The sequence below is a fragment of the Maniola jurtina genome, chromosome 16 (assembly GCF_905333055.1).
Source record: "Maniola jurtina chromosome 16, ilManJurt1.1, whole genome shotgun sequence".
In the NCBI taxonomy this organism is placed as follows: Eukaryota; Metazoa; Arthropoda; class Insecta; order Lepidoptera; family Nymphalidae; genus Maniola; species Maniola jurtina.
Window position 1 is genome coordinate 4943118 of NC_060044.1, and position 17117 is coordinate 4960234.

The 17117-nt window shown below is 34.6% G+C and overlaps 1 protein-coding gene across 8 annotated transcripts in view; it reads right to left on the minus strand.

Annotated features, from left to right (window-relative positions):
• Window positions 1-17117, minus strand: part of LOC123873201 (protein sprint) — a 347503-nt gene that overhangs the window by 133262 nt on the left and 197124 nt on the right. For 4 of the 8 annotated variants that reach the window (XM_045917927.1, XM_045917923.1, XM_045917924.1 and 1 more), the window contains exons 1-2: window positions 16641-16873; window positions 6201-6666 (exon numbers count right to left, since the gene is read on the minus strand). The exons of 2 other annotated variants lie outside the window; for them this stretch is intronic. In XM_045917927.1, the coding sequence (XP_045773883.1) occupies window positions 6201-6613 (413 nt within the window). In that variant the 5' untranslated portion in view covers window positions 6614-6666; window positions 16641-16873. Of the gene's footprint in view, window positions 1-6200; window positions 6667-6834; window positions 6851-16640; window positions 16874-17117 lie in introns of those variants that run through there. 2 more of the 8 variants (XM_045917919.1, XM_045917920.1) reach the window with 2 other exon arrangements.

Sequence of the window (17117 nt, forward strand, 5' to 3'; positions counted from 1 at the left end):
CAAATTTAACAAATGTACTGGAAAGTGAGAATGCAGCTGAAAAAGCCACGGTCTAGCGAACACGACCGTATGAACGTGTGGTAGATACTAAACGTTCGGCGAGACTAGCGGAGTCGTCCGTGCGTTTGTTATGCTAATTTTACCTGAACAAGGTACATACGTTTGCATTTATGTCATTAGCTTTTCGGCTAAAAATTCTATACCATTAAGATGACAGGTTTTGCATCTTATGTAAAATCGCTCTATATATACAGCCATTTTACATATAGTGGCTAGAGCCTAGGCTGTATTTATATGTATAGTAAGAGTATGTAGGTACATAGATATATAATAAATTCTTTTAAATCATTGAGGTCCAAGTGAAAACTATTACAATACATACAATAAATATGCCATGGGCGTTATTAAATCTTCGTGTGCTTCTCCATACTAAAACACTACCCATATTATGAATGCGAAAGAGTGTTTATTTTCTGGTTTATTGTTTGTTGGTTTGTCCTTCAATCACATCGCAATAGAACAATGGATTGACGTGATTTTTTGCATGGGTATACTTAAAGATCTGGAGAATGTGATATACTAGTTTTTATCCCGGAAAATCAAAGAGTTTCCACGGGATTTTTTAAAACTCAAATCCACGCGGTCGAAGTCGCGGGCAGCTAATGGCAGAATAAGGGCAACGCAAGTCATAAATGGCAAGTTAGTTTTAGAAGGTACACCAGGTGCTTTGGTTGGCTATAAAAATATAAAATCCACAGAATAGGTATAATATGTATAAGGGTTTGATCTGATTCTACAGTAGATATGAATATGTAAACTAAATAAGTCAAAACAAGTGCCAGTGAAAGTGAAATGCAGCTAAAAGGGTATGGTCTACTGGGCAAAGGGATAGTAGGAGTGATAGATAGCAAACAGATATTACCGACAACCGTGATACGTCATGGCTGCGAAATGTCACTGCTTTCATTTGTCATGCTAATTGCCCACGATACCTGGGGTATGCACCCCTATGAAAAAAAATACGCGCCAAATTAAAAACCTTCTCTTTTTGAGTGGTCCTTTAAAATAGGCACCCATTCTTAAGTTCAACATTTATAAATGTCTAATCAGATGTAGGTACAATAGAGCTGAAATTGAGACAGATATAAACTTAAGTACTGTTAATTACTACACAATATTAGGTATTGAAGCTTGATTCCTAATTACAGGTCTAGATCATTTAACTTTTCGGGGTTATGTGCGTTTTAAGCAATTAAAATACTGTGAGTTAATCAACATTGTCTTCATAACGTTTGTTCGCCATAACGTTCTCAAACTGTGACAACTGTGTGTGAAGTCTGCTGATCTACATTTGATCAACGTAGTGAACCTGCTACCCTCGTTCTGAGAGGTGACGGTAGGTCGAGATGATAATGGGATGATTATGTACTACATACTAAGTATGTACTATGTTAAGTCCGTTACCATATCTAGTATTTTTACTAGTAATTTATTTCATTAACCCACTAGTTAACTTATAAGTAGGTACCTATACGAGCCACGAGTAGAGTACTCGTAGCTCGTACCGTTTTAAATCAGGTATGTGATAATTTGCTATAATTTCCTAAAGGAGGAAAACTGTTGTTGTGAGAAACATAATTGCAACGGTACTATAGTTCACGTGCTGTTAATTGGTTATTAAATTTTCGAATCTGTAGAGTAATTTTGAAATTGATTCGACCACAAAGAACCTCTTTTCTTGTTTTTTCATTTTCCTGGTAATTAATTAGACTCCCTTTATTATTCTAAACTCTTACTGATGATAGGTTACTACTTTTTATAGGGAACGGTTGCTATCCGTTGCAACCTGTTATGAGTAAACGAGTAGCTTAGGTTAAGAATAAATTTCCAATTAAAGATTACTATCAGCTATCAGCTTATGATAATGATGATGACGAGGACCGACAGCATAACATGTTCTTCCAGGTACGAGACGCTTAAAACTTTATTGGACTAGATATAATGCCTGCGACTACGTCTGCGTGCACTTAGGTTTTTTTAATTTCCCGTGGGAACGCTTTGATTTTCCGGGATAAAAAGTCCATGTCCCGTCATAATTGGGTTAAAAGAATGGGCTGAAAAAGCTAGCAGACAGACAGACAAAAAAGAAACGGACACTTTTCCATTTACTACTAATATTAATAAGTAGGTAGGTATAGATAGGTAAGTATGGATTAATATTATATGTATTTGAATTTATATTGAAGTTAGGTTTTTGAAATAGTAGAAACGCTTTTTGCCGAAGTAAGAACATGTTTTCGATGTCTGTCTCAAGGTAGCTGCATGTGCAATTTCGAAAAAATGCTTGAGTAATTGAGGCGAAAAGTATTATATAAATAGACATATTTCGGATTTAAGAATGAATATAAGTAGGTTAATATATTAAACAGAGACTTTCCATTAGTTTTCAAACATTTTCCACGTAACATGAACGATATTATTCGCGAAGCAACACTTCTATTACAAATCACAGGGAATGAAATTGCCGTCATATGGCATAAAGTATAGCAAAATACGAAATACACTCTGCATCGACTGCATAATACGAAATTGAACACATAACATTTCTTGACAAATCACATCGTTGCAAAGCGGTCTAGAAATTTTACATTTTGAGAAAGCGATCTCGTTGTGTGACGAAGTACTCCTAAGAAATGAAGCAGAGTTGCTAAGAGTTGAAATAAAGCGGTTTTAACTATAAAGAAGGGAAAAAGTATCTGTGGAAAGTACCTATTTAGTACCTTCTAAGGGTAAAAAAGAGTGAAGAAAGTGTACTTACCTACCTAGCAAAGTCTAAGCAAAGTCGAAGTGCACTCTATAGATTTCAACCTTAGTTCGTAGCAGCCCCCTACCCGACACCCTTAAACTTTAACATTATTAAAGTGACTACAATTCTTTTTTATCTATTTTAACTCGTTTTAAATATAGATTCCTATAGGTAGACCGCAATACACATCCCATTCGTGACATGAAATCGTTTGTTGTCGGCAAAATAACAAACACAAACCGCAGCAAATCGATGAGTGAAAGTCTAAACAATTTTACGGCGCCATGATTACGAATTTTACAAACAATTTTTCTATTAAAGTACACGCATTACTGCACTACGCTAATTTAGGCTTTATTGTATTTTCACCACAAGGTATAAGTTAAAAATAATAAGAGAAACGAAATCATTGACATTCTACTAATTATAATAAATATTATACAGTGAGTATGTAGTTTATAATAGTAAATATATATCATATATAATATATTTTACAACTACCATAGCTAATTATGTGCAATTGTTTTAAAGTGCTGGTTGAAGACAATAAGATTGCATAACACAATGGCATTCATAGGAAACATGTGCTATTAGATAATCTTTATTGTTACAGAAACAAATGAGTAAGTGTGTGTAAGATATCCAAAGGAACTAGAAACTTGGTTCCATTGTTTAACATAGAATAGCACAAAGTTTAAAACGGATTCATAGGAAAATTATCTTTATATCAATCAAATTAACCAAGCAATAATAAGTAGGTATAAAATAGCTTAAAACTATAACACAGAAGGTATAGTATATATAGGTAGTCTACACACTATACGTACGTGTCATTCTGACGCTGTAGCATCCTCAAGAGATGGTTGACGTTACATTGTACAATTGCTTTAACTGTTTTAGCGGATTACCGCGAATTAAGCTTGTTGTTCCTTGTGTATTACGGACTTCTGCAAAGTAACGCATGCTTCTATTCAACATACTTAATATGAAAATCTCCAGGAAACCATCATTAATTGCATAAGTTAAAACGGTGTTTGTACTTTTGGATGGTATGAACATGCAGGATCGAGAAAAATATCAACTTTATAACCACCAAGCCGATGCCCGCGACTTCGCCCGCGTGGATTTAGGTTTTTCGAAACCCCGTGGGATCTATAGATATATAGATCCCACGGGGATAAAAAGTAGCCTATGTGCTAATCCAGGATATTATCTATCTCCATTCCAAATTTCAGCCAAATCCGTCCAGTAGTTTTTGCGTGAAGGAGTAACAAACATACACACTTTCAACTTTATAATATTAGTGTGATATAAACATAATGTTATACTTACAGAAGAACGAAAACAACAAGTGGAATAAAAATTTAAGTATGTTTAACAATGCGTGGTAGCTAATAACGTATCATCAACCTAAGAGTCGTTGTTCATTGCTAGTAGAATAAGGCCGTATATTCATTGTTTATACATGTTGAAACTTGATTGGAACAAAACTCAATGCATAGATGCTGAAAAAATTGCTCTACCTTACCGTGTTTTACTTCCATAATTAATACGTCTTGTCCTGTCGTTGTTCGTTGGTAAATTGGTAAACAATACAAATAAGTAATACTTACTATAGTTTTATCTATACTTATTTACTAAGTTACTTGGAGTGTCTGTCTGTAATATCAAAATAACTACCGCATATTAAGGTCATATGGTTATTTGAACGATACTCTAACTGAATCACACGTTTTTAAAATTTTTGTCTGTCTGTCTCTCTGTCTGTTTGAAAAGGCTAATCTTCGGAACGGCTGAATCGATTTTGACGGGATTTTCACAGACACGTAGAGAATTGACCAGGGAGTAACATATACTACTTTTTTAACCGACTTTCAAAAAGGGAGTTGTGTTTTTCTACCAATGTACACCGAAATCTCCGAGATTTCAGAACCGATTTGCGTCATTTCTTTTTTAATCGATAGAAGAACTTTGCGACATTGTTTCATAAAAAATTTGGATTCCAACTCATCAAGAGTAAAGTTCTAAGTTTGATTGAGATGATATTCATTGAACAATGTTTTAGATTAACGTGATTTCGGTAGTTTTATTATAAAACAATTACCTATTTAAAATGTATTAAATTAACAAGAAACCAGGTATTTAATCAAATCTGAACAATAACTCCTACGTATGCTTTAACTCATGAACTGTTGAGCAACCAATTGTTCTTCTTAATAAACTCGAGGTTTTATGCTTTGCTGAGAGCAGCTATTGTTTGTTAGCACCAAAAGATCTTTGCTAAATCTGTCGGATACCATCATTTGAAATGAAACATCAAATATTTATTTGAAAACTTATCAGGGTACACTTTTGGGTGTACTTTAGATAAAATAATCTGTGACCACGATGAAGTAATAATCTCAGTAAATCGTATGTTAATTCTTTCCTTTTAAACAAACATAGTCTTCGAAGACGGTAGGGAGGAAAGTCGAGCGAGGGTGATAGCGGCAGTGACGACGAATTATTATGGAACGATAAAGTCAGTCCCTAGATAATAAAAAGGCAAAGTACTAAGAGTCAGATTATTGGGCATCGTCTTATCGAGCAACTAACTCGGCCCCAAATTAAGTGGATGAGAATTATGGTCCAACTTTCTACTCGCCACGAATAAAAGATAATGAGGAATCCGATTAGATAAATACGGGAACGTTCAGTGCCAGCCAGCTATTGACTAATCAGAAACTTACGCAAGAAACTTATTCACCGCCCGACCAGTTACTTTTCAAAATGCCATTGATATTAATATAAATGGTAAAACATCTAATAGATGTAGAAGTATCAAATTCATATAAATAAATTTTAAACTAAACCTAAGCGATCTGCAAAAGTAAACGAACAAAAGCTGGAGAGAATATCAAATCATTTTCTCGTGTACCAGGAATTATATCTCTATTGAAATAAAATTCAATCTTTATTAGATTCTCGAAACCAATGTTTGTTAAACGTTTTGAGCTAATAAAAGTAATATTACGAGAGAGAGGGATCCACCGAACGGGAAGAAATGAAAGCGACGAGAGAATGAAATTGGAAAACTTGTTACAAAATTACTTACTTGAGATGAAAAAGAAAATAAATAAGGCCTAGGAGTAAAAGTTAGAACTGCGTGCTACGCTTAGCTGAATTCATTTACCTAGATAGGTATTATTTTCTTAGACACGTGATATCTACTTACATGTAACATATTAATCATATTTTTTATATTCATTTATACTCTTATAGTTCTTTACGTTCATTGAATTTCTAACCATTCAGTATCTTGATTGAATGTCTGTTTCAAAACAAGTCTTTGTAATTTATTATATTGAATATTTATCATTTAAAACTGGATAAAGTTAAATTATTCTAAGCCTACCTTTTGCTCCAGTTTCCGATCTCAGCGTAGCGACGGCCGTTAGAACATCCGCTTCTCCTCACTTCATTTCCTTTGAGCGTCTGCACAGAGTTCCCGTTAGGTGTTAATATTCCGTTGGAAGCACTGTTGTTGTTACGTTCCCTGTTCCTGGGGAAAGTTCCTGTCCCGGAGCGAAACGTTCCAAGATGAGGCGCCGGTTCATCCAGTGCGAACTGTTGAAGTGGAAGGGTTACATTTCCACTCCAACTCTTGCGGTTCACGGAAAAAGTTTTGAATGTTCTATTGCCATTCGTCGGCGATGGCGTAGCTCCGCAGAAGCTGCTTCTATTATGACTGTTCTTGATGAAGGCGCTATTTTGCAGCGAGATCTGAGGCTTGATGGGCACCAGCGGTGACGCCTGGTCAATAGACATCGTACTTTTTATAAAAGCAGACGTTACCTACGTTTTTCTATCTACATTTTTGTCTGTAAAGGAAGGAAATTTAATCTATTAAAAAAGCGCACCTATTTAACATGTTAACCTTGAACGAAATCATCAACATAGTTGCTGTAATTAGTCATACAAAAAGTAAAACGCGTCGCCCAAACCGTTGGTTAATTACCAATTTCCGACAAACATAATATTCCAATTACGGGTATTACACACGAATGCGCAATGTTTTGTCAACGAATGGTTCCTGATTGGCCCTGTCACAATAAACAAGGATTCATAAATATAGCGCTGAGTAAGAGGTTCAATTTGGGTTAATTGAGAAGAATTTGGAGCACCTATACCAAATTTGAAGTGGCACAATATTATATTTACCAACCGAATATTGGTAATATTATGCGCAAAGAATCTTTCTCTTTGCGTCTTAGTCCTTTCTGATTGCTGCATCATTATCATTATAGAAGGAATTTCTTGGGATAATTATAATACATAATACGGTTAGTACTTGAATCTTTTAGCCTGACATTTTTATCAGATGTTAGAAAATAAACGGAGCTGTTGGCTTAGTATGCTCTCCGAGGCATAGAGAGTATAATGTTCATTATTAGAATCGATAATAGAATGATTATTATGCTGACACATATATATTATGAATTGTTTAGGTTACTTTTATCAGTGTTTCATGTAAGTAGGTAGAGATACTATAATTGATGCGTAAGTCTTTTGAAGGCGAGTAATATCTTGAAGGATGTTTTATAATAGCAGGACGTAGTTATTGCAGCGGGCTGTTGCAAATTGTCAATATACAGCGTCACTAAACGTACGTTCAAACTTCCTCTTATCTTCTATAGGATAGTAACGGATACGTCACATACATATAATAAACCGTAAAGTGGTCTCACAGTTGAATACCCAAAACGTGTGGCGTGCATCAAACAGGTGTATTATGGATATTGTTAGCTTGGTTGTTGTTGTTGAGGTTTTATGTCATACGTTTTGAAATGCTTTTGTAATACATTTGTAATACTTTGTTATTTTGTACTACACTTTAGTTTATAACTAGGCCACGTTGTACGTTATCACAAAAGATTACAAAACTACGATACTCAATGTTTTTTTTAGTTGCAGAATCATTGTAATAGTTAACATCTTAGATGCCCTACATTCTTGTATGACTTTCACGTTAAAGCTTTAACATACAACTCGCGATACCAGGGCAGTGCGATGGCAACATACGAGTCGTATCGTGCTCGTATCTACCGCTGCTCCTAGAAGTTATAAAAAAATATAAAAAACAAGTCACGCCGTGCCGGCTTATAACGTTTAGTAAAATTCTCTGCTTAGTTTTGCGAATCTCCAATTTCGTGCACACGTAAAACGAAATTGTTTATGAAGGGTCGCCAATGAATTTTCCAATTTTTTTGTGTAGAAAAAATCTCACTCGTTGCGTATTCATATTCAAAATTCTTAAATTAAAAAAACGACACCTTTGTTACCCAGATAACCGCCCTACAACTCAAAAAATCAAGGACAGCGCGACATCCTGCCTTCACGCCACGCGTCTCACACTTTTTCTGTCTGTGTCAGCCTTTAGTTTTTTCTATGCAGTAGTGACACAGAGTAGTGAACGAAAGATAAACAAGATCTTATGACCTAGTGATGTGCGGACATGAACGATTTGTGGACCAGTAACTACCCGCTCAACCATCTTTGCGGTTATGTAAGCATTGCGTAAGGTGATTTAACTTGTTGCACAATATCTCGTTTCATACAAACACGAGTAATAAGATATGATTGATTACATTGAAGCTCAAAAGTTTATGAAATAAAAAAAGTCGATTAAATATTGCGAGAAGTGTAATTACTACATATTAAATGCTTTATTTAAATTGGAGATTCATATTTCTTTGTTTGTTTTCGATGATATCGGTTATCTGAATTTTTATATGATACCATCAATATTGTTGAGGACTCTCATCTCTGTAGAATATTATAACCGTATAACCTAAGTCAAGACCTAATCAACATTATGAAGCCCGCAATCTTTACCGTGTTCTTCTTACTTTATTGTTAGTATTTGTGTCTACTTCACCTGCTGATATTTTAAATGACGACTTTCATATTATACCTATCTACCCGTAATAAAAGTGCGCTAATCTCACAAGGGCAAGGCAGATACACATACATATTTAGTTGCCTAATAACCACTAAGTAAGATTTATACATCTTATCCTCTTTGCTCTCTCCGAAAGTCACTAAGCTCCCGACGTAATCCATTTTATCCCTATATTTAGGTATAACCGCAGACATTCCCATTTGCATGAGCAATTTCTTCAAGTAGCGTCCTTTTGTGAGGGCGAGAATATTCTAAGAGTAGAATAGAAGGGTGCAGATACTTAGCCACAGTCTGAGACTGCACATACCTAGCAACTATGATTTTTCTAAAGATTAATAGAAGTACCTACTTACCTAGTAAAAACTTGTATTTTTATCATTTAACTTATACCTAATATTGTCTTGAAATATAACCAACAATAAAGCCTAAAAAATATAGTAAATTTGTAAAGAGGATTATTTATACCAATGCCTTGTATCTTCAACAAAATTGCCGTACTATTTCCCCCCAAAAGTTAAACTTAAAATTAACTTAAAATATCAAATTTATACTAAGTAATTTGCAAAAAAAAACGCATGAAATATCGAATCTGTTTTATCAACCACTATAATCCTTTTAGCAAAAAATATTCAAGCAATAAGGTTTTAAAATATAACCTGCAATCAACTTCAATTTTATCAAAATAATAATAGGAACTCCAGTAATAAAATCCGAACGAAGTATCAAAACTGTTTTATCAAAACATCGTAAAATAATACGAGAAGGTAACAAAAATAAACAAAACTTATCAAACCACATAATCCTTTTAGCAAAAAATATTTCAAATTTAAAGGTGCATAGGACCAAGTGCAAAAAAACGTGTTCGCAGCATCTGCCGATCGGTTTATGCAAGCAGGTGCATCGGACAATTTGGTTTTTTGTAGGTTATCCACAAAAGGCCTGCAGGTATCGATATAATTAGAACTTTGCCTCGTCAGTTCGCATTCGCTAAAACAAACTTTTCCGGTAAGTAATAAAGTTAACGGTAAATGTAATGGTATGAAGTAACAAGATGAATAGTCTGTTTATTTTTTCAACGGCCATGTCTTTATTAATTTTAATTGGATATTATGATACAAATAGTGTGCTAATGATTGAATTATTGTTATTGCAATTTCTTATTATTAGATATCAAGTTTCTTGAGTAGGTAATTATAAGCCATTGACATTCTGATATAGTGAATACAACACCTACTACTGTTAGCTATGTCTGTATGTTCCTCCTTCACGGCCTACCTGTTTAACCGATTTTGACGTGGTTCAAACATAGCTTGCATCCTAGAGACGATATAAGCTACTTTCCATCCCGGAAGATCAAAAAGTTAACACAAATTTTACAAAACAAAAGAACAAAAGTTCACGCTTTCAGCTAAAAACTAAATTTTAAAACAATCAGAATCCACGCAAACCAAGTAGCAGAGATCATCCAGTCTAAAATAAATATTAATAGACAGTATAAATATTAATAAATCTATTATGTTAACTGTATAATAACCTCTGAACAGTTCCCAGAGTTGTCAATAACCTCATGGAGTCATGATTCATGTTCAGCGCGGTAAGCGATACTGCAAAGTTACTAAGGTAATAATATAATATGATATACCTACCTATTCTATTTTATGACTATCTATGTGTGACAGTATTTATATCATTGCAACATTAGTTATTATCTTATCTATCTGTACTAATAAAACTACTGGACTATAATTTAAACTAGTACAGACTACAGTCATTGAAACATACTACCTACAAGCAGTATGCAGAAAGTTGACTTAATTATGTAATGCCGCTTCCAGTGGTGTTAAATAGTAACAAATAGATTGGGGCATATAAATAAATCTGAAGACCAAATTATGTTAAAATTTAACCCTTGCAGAACCATGAATATACAGTAAATTTTATATGATATATTATAGCTTGATATTCAGTGCATTAACTTTTCTAAAGGGTCTCAACTCTTAACGTACCTGTCAAAAAATACTTAAAATTTAACGCGACTAATTATTATTATTAGTTTCAAACCGAACGAGAGCTTCAGTTTGTCCTAAACATCGATCGATGGTCCTAAATCAAATTAATAGCCAGACTAATTCAATATTCAGCACGGAATATAAACCCGCACAAAACCTGAACGAGTCTGACAACTATATGGAACTAGAAAAAAAGCACTTTACCTAAGTGTGGAATATCAAATAAGGCGGTTGAATAGCCGATATGTATTCAAGACGCGGCGTGCTCAGGAAGGCAAAAGCCACAATGTGTCTCGGAACATCCGAGTCTTGTCCAATATTTCTATTATTGATACCGGTTACGTCGTAAACTTAGTTTATTGGGTCATTGACAAGAAATATGGTCTCGTAACTAGCATCCTAAACATGTCTGAGGCTTGCAGAGATAACTTGACGTGTGTATCATATATTGCAACTTGCTTTGCTTGCTTGATTTATGTGCAGTTGAATGACAGGTGATTAAAGTTACATTACGGTTACCATTAAAGTTTAATCATTAATAAAAGCAAAATGGGTTTTTAAAAAACTTTGATGAACCAAAAAACTTAACCGTCATAGCTTAGCAGGTTGCGAAGCTGTAGTGGTAAAGTATTTTCTCATAATATAGAACGATGATGAAAAAGTTCGTAGACGGTAGATGAAACAGCAAATCCCGGTAAAAGTTAACATTGTTAGTGCAGTAATTGACAAATAAATAATGAGACCGTTACACTTAACAGGGCTCTCTCACTCACTTGCTCCATACAATCGTAGTTCTAATTTCATTTGAATATTAAGCAACCAAAGTCCATGAAATTTTGCAGACATATTTTAGAATCTAATATCTGTGTCTGTGGTGTTTTAGATTTTTCTAAAAATATGTAGTTTTAAAATTACCGGAGCTCAAAGATTTGTATGTGAATTTCTAAGACTGCGTAACTTTGAAACCGAATATTTTAACAGAAATCTGGAAAACCACAGACATATATATTAGTTTCTAGAATATGTCTGCAAAATTTCATGGACTTTGGTTGCTTAATATTCAAATGAAATTGGTACTACGATTGTATGAAGCGAGTGACGGAGAGAGCCCTGTTAAGAGAGGTCTAATCAGCATGAGAACACGGCAACGTCACAGATCCAGAATCAAGTAATGGGATTTAATCAATTTAACTCTTCAAGTCAGCTCTCATGTGTTACGTAATTGGCAGCGAGATGCGGGTGACATGGTACGATGCTGAAGATTAATGATGTAGTGAATTGCGAATAGATAGGTACTCCGATGAGTGATAGTAACGATCATACGTCAATGTTTAATAGAGAAAAAAGCTTTTCAAACTTTTTGTTCAGTCTAGCTTGAATCAAGTTTGATTGAAAGTGATGATGCAACCTAAGTGGATTGCGCTTGTCAAGACGATGCTTAATGGTGACTGACCTCATCATCAACCCATTGCCGGCTCACTACTGAGGACGGGTCTTATCTCAAAATGTTGGGTATTATTATATAGATACATAATTATTTATGCTTCAATGGCTAGCATCAGCCTTTATATATTTGAAAAAGTAAATCTAAACTAGTCCAAATTAATCATGAAGAAAAATTATTTAATGGCTCAAAATTTAACATGGCCATTTGCTTGTAAAAATTATAAAAACATAGGAGCTGTTAGAAGGTACCTACTTCGTCTATCGAAAGTATACTTGACACTTTCAATAAAAATTGTAAGTTGCGTAAGTTACAAATTTTAAAAATAATATAAAACATTAGCATGTCGTTGACGCGATCTTGAAGTTTTTCTCCATCCCAAAATCGCCCCAAGCCCCTAAAGAAGTTTTTACATCAAAAATTTTAATAATTGTGCTTTGTATTCTGTAGAAGCAAAATATAAGGTTACAGAAACAGCAAAATTAATAACAGTCTGCCTTTTGTAAACACAAAAATATGGTCCGATTACTTAGTAAGATATAATAATTATAGTTGAGAGCCGGGATATAAATCTTTTTCAAGTTTCAACACTTTTATAAGAGGCCCTTCGAAAGATAAGTCTCGACCCAGATTCCACTGAGATCAGCGTTTTATAAAGATGAAATGAATTTTAAATATTGAATGCAAGAGTTATAGATCATGCAAAACGATATTTCAATATTGCTGGTTAAATATTCATAAATCTTGCACTATGACCCGATATTATTTCCTCTTTCAAAAGTACAAAACTTCCGTACAATTATTGTGCAGTAATTGAACGGAAGAGAATTGATTATTTTTGTTAATAGGTATTATAAACAGGGAGATTTTGTTTGTTCAAGCAAAATCACCTAGTGCTACCTCCTATTTGAGCCTTACCAATACCTTCCAGACCCTTGAAGCTTTAAATTGGGTTAACCAGTCATTTAGGTAAAACGGGGAAACGTCATTTTTGACATCATTACAATTTAGAAATTTGTTACAATCAACAAACTGAAAATTGGAATGACTGCTAGTTGAACCGCTTCAGTTCAAACAGTCCCTAATTAATAATATGGAACATCGAAAATGGATAATGAAATGCAGCAGTCGTTCCGAGAATTTGGACATATCGCCTCATTGCAGACTATGAAGTCGACCGCTATGTGCGATATAAGGAGCCGGTCGAAACAATGGGCTCCGTTGTGTTTTCCGGAGCGGCCGTAACTGTGCACATTAGCGAATGTTCCACCACATACGAAGTGGCAATTAAAAAGCTATGAAACGTACGGGAACATCGACAAAAAACGTAATTAGGCAGCCAATGATCCGCCCGCGCCAATTAGCAACGCAGTGTTTTAACTGAAAAACTTCAAATTCATTGATTTATTACACAAAATATATGCATAACTGAGCAAAATAAAATATTCAATAAACAATATACTGGCCTATGGTTGAAAAAACACGATTGTCGATTACAGAGGCATGGCATTTCGTAACTACAATCAGATACATTCCATCGTGGCTCGGAGGCCGGAGCAACGCCCTATAGGACCGACCTGTGCCGTTTACTGATTAAAGTGAAGATCGAACTATAAGTAGGTGGCATTATTGTGAATAAGTACAACTTGAATGTACTAAAAAGGCACACAAACATGCTGGGAAAAAGTGGGTGTTCTTAAAACGGTGACAGCAAAAACTTATGATTCATCTTCAAACTGTGTAGGTCTTTAGCAGTATTATTTATGTGTTTTAAAAAGCAATTGAAAGAAACACATTACTGGCTGTATTGACCTTTCAAAATCCTTGTATCAAAATTTTTTGTCAAAAAGTTTCTCCCACATACACTGACAGTAAGACTTTCGGATAGCTAGCGATAGCTTCATTAAATTATGACTAACGAGAACCAACGCTAAAAACACATTAACACCGGAACCTGTTGCAAAACTATATTGACAACACGTGCAAAAAGTGGGACGCTTGCGCAATACCAGTAACTTGCAAGTTATCATAGATTATTGCCCTCGCTAGTTAATGCAACTCAAATAACTATCTTGTGCGCCTCTCTCTAACGGTATACGCATTCTAAGCCCACATTGTTTTTGCCAATATCTTTAAAGAAGGGGGAACAATGAACTGCACACTTAATGTGACCGGCGTTATAACACCTACTTTGGATTGAAAATGTCGTCTTGAAAGAAAAGCAATTTTTCCGAGTTGTTTGTTTCCTCTTAGAAATAAAGAAGTCGTTTTGAAGTGACACAAATAAAAACTGGTAGCCCGGACGAGTTTTTAGTAGCATTCTCTATTTCTTGTCTAGATGTTTTCAAAACCAAGATATTTATTATGATTTATACTGATAAGATCTACGTAGATAGTGTTATTTCTATGAAATATTTTGATAAGTTATATTAAATCTGAACAATATTTTCAATAAAAAAAAAAAAAAAAAAAATCTGAACAAAATGAAACTATATCACCTTAATGAGAGTGTTATGGTCATTTTGAACACTGATAATATGAACATGAATTATTACTATGGGTCAAAGGAAACGTTGTTTTACTTTCATGTCGAGGATTAGCCCCGTCCATGCATACAACAAATGAATGAGATTAGTGACGATGTATTGTTGACGCGACATGAGATGAAAAATATGGCGCAAATCCAAAATATGAAAGGGGAAGGCCAATGTCAATGACCCAAACTTCGTGGGTGCAACAATGGTTCAAAAAAGGGGTCCTGTGCCATTATGGGTCTCTATTATCGCTTCAATGGACAACTGAATATTTTTGATACCGATTAAATGGTGAACACATGCGACGCGTGCCCCATTCTTAATATGTTAGCCAAAACTGGTTTTGCTTCGCCATAGAAATACGCATAACGTTTGAGAGCACCTTTTTATATCTAACGTAACGATCATACTCGTAAGTAGGTAAGAACTGACGGTCTTAAATGTCAGCATTACCATTAATACTTAGATTAGACGCTCACTGGCTACTATCGCCACAATGATAGGTTCTTTCTAGTAGATGAACATTAATTAGGCTTCCAACGAAATCCATGGAGTGATTAGTATCTAAAACAAGGAAATCTAGTATTTCATAGCTGCTGTAGGAGAGGCTAGTCTTTTTTAGATGCTAACAGCTGCTATAAAGACTAGACGATTAGACGATAGGTATCTACTAGCCAATTTTTCGCCCAGTAGGAATAAATACTAAATTGAGACAAACTCAGTTAATTCTAGCAAGTGTTGATTTTGGTAGGCAGTTGAAAACCTAGGTAGACTGTGTCCATAATGAAATTGCTTCCTTTATTAATGATTCAAGAATACAGAATAAATAAAAACCATAAATCATCCAAATCATCCAACCAAATCGTTATTGAAGTAGGTAGCTGCTATTGTAACAAAAAAGGTATGACAATCAAAGTAATAAAATCAAGGTTACAGAATTAAATACTATAACCAATATACTAGTTTATTAACTCTACGTCTCAAAAAAAAAATTAAAGCAATAAAATAACTACTAAACATAATAAAATAAACAAAAAATAAAATACAACATTCGGAGCACGTGCTTGTTTATTGTGACAGTCACGAAGTAGTAGTAATCTACTGAGTACCTTCTACCTACCTGCTAACCCAAAGATTTTCATACAATTATTTAGCAGGCATCTACAAAAGGGACGTCAAATTCAAATATTATACATGGTAATTCGGATCCTGGCCACAAAATCAAATTTGTTAGGAATTAAACCTACCTCGCTTTCTGAGGGTTCGGTAAACCAGAGGACGGGGACCAGGCGATCAATTTCAAAGCACCCTCGTCTATTCAAATCGCTGCTTTGTCTTTTGAATACCATATAGTGAATAGTTCAAAAATAATTGGGTTATAGGCTTGGCGTGTGTAGATCAATAAGTAAAGTACTTAGGTAAAGTATCTTACTTTTCTTATCTTGGAAGGTTTGAAAATTTAGATACACAAGGGTCTAACTCTAGTACCTACATCCTTAGTAACAATTTGGTTGCTAGTTTCTCATAACAACTTTAATGACTCCAAGGTTATACAAAAATAAAAAGATTAAGAAATTATATTACATTACAAATTACTTCCATCATCGTGGAGCAGTTATGTTAATGAAATTAGATGTTAAAAAATTCGAGCTTGTTTGAATAACCTAATTCTTAATATCTTATTGATGTCTAATGTGCAATACTGCACACGCATATCCGACGCTTAGTACACAAGATAACACTTATCAGAGCTGATAAAGCAACTGTGTTGATGATATCATTAAGGACGATCAAAAAAGGTAATAATACGTACAAACTACTTATATATCAACCAAATAACAATCTTTTGCTACTCAAAAAAATATAACAACAAAGTAATAAAGAAATAACAAGCATTGATACGTACTACTAAAACGGGAACCTTTAAAAAATCACTTGACACAGTGCAAAAAAAAACGAAGCACAAAACAAAAAAAAAAGAACGAGTAGTAGAACTTTGAATTTACCGGTCAACTCGCGAACTTTCAATCACTTCACAATTTCGACGACGATATCAAATTTTCGGTGTGAAATTTGATATGTGTACAATATCGAACGCACGGCGGCAAAGGCGATGCGCGGCGCGGCGACCGGGCAGCAACTGACGTTCACCCACCACCGGTTTGCTATCTCCATCCCACTCCAATACGCATGTCCGGAACCAGATCCCTTCGTTTCCACATTTTCTTTTTTAGGGTTCCGTAGTAAATAAAGCCTTATAGTGTTGCCATGTTCGTCTGTCTGCCTCTCATATTAAATAATAATCACGCGGACAAAGTGCTAAAACAAAATCAATAAAAAAAAATTAGGGTATCTCCCCTCAAGTCATGTGGGATCGTTTTTT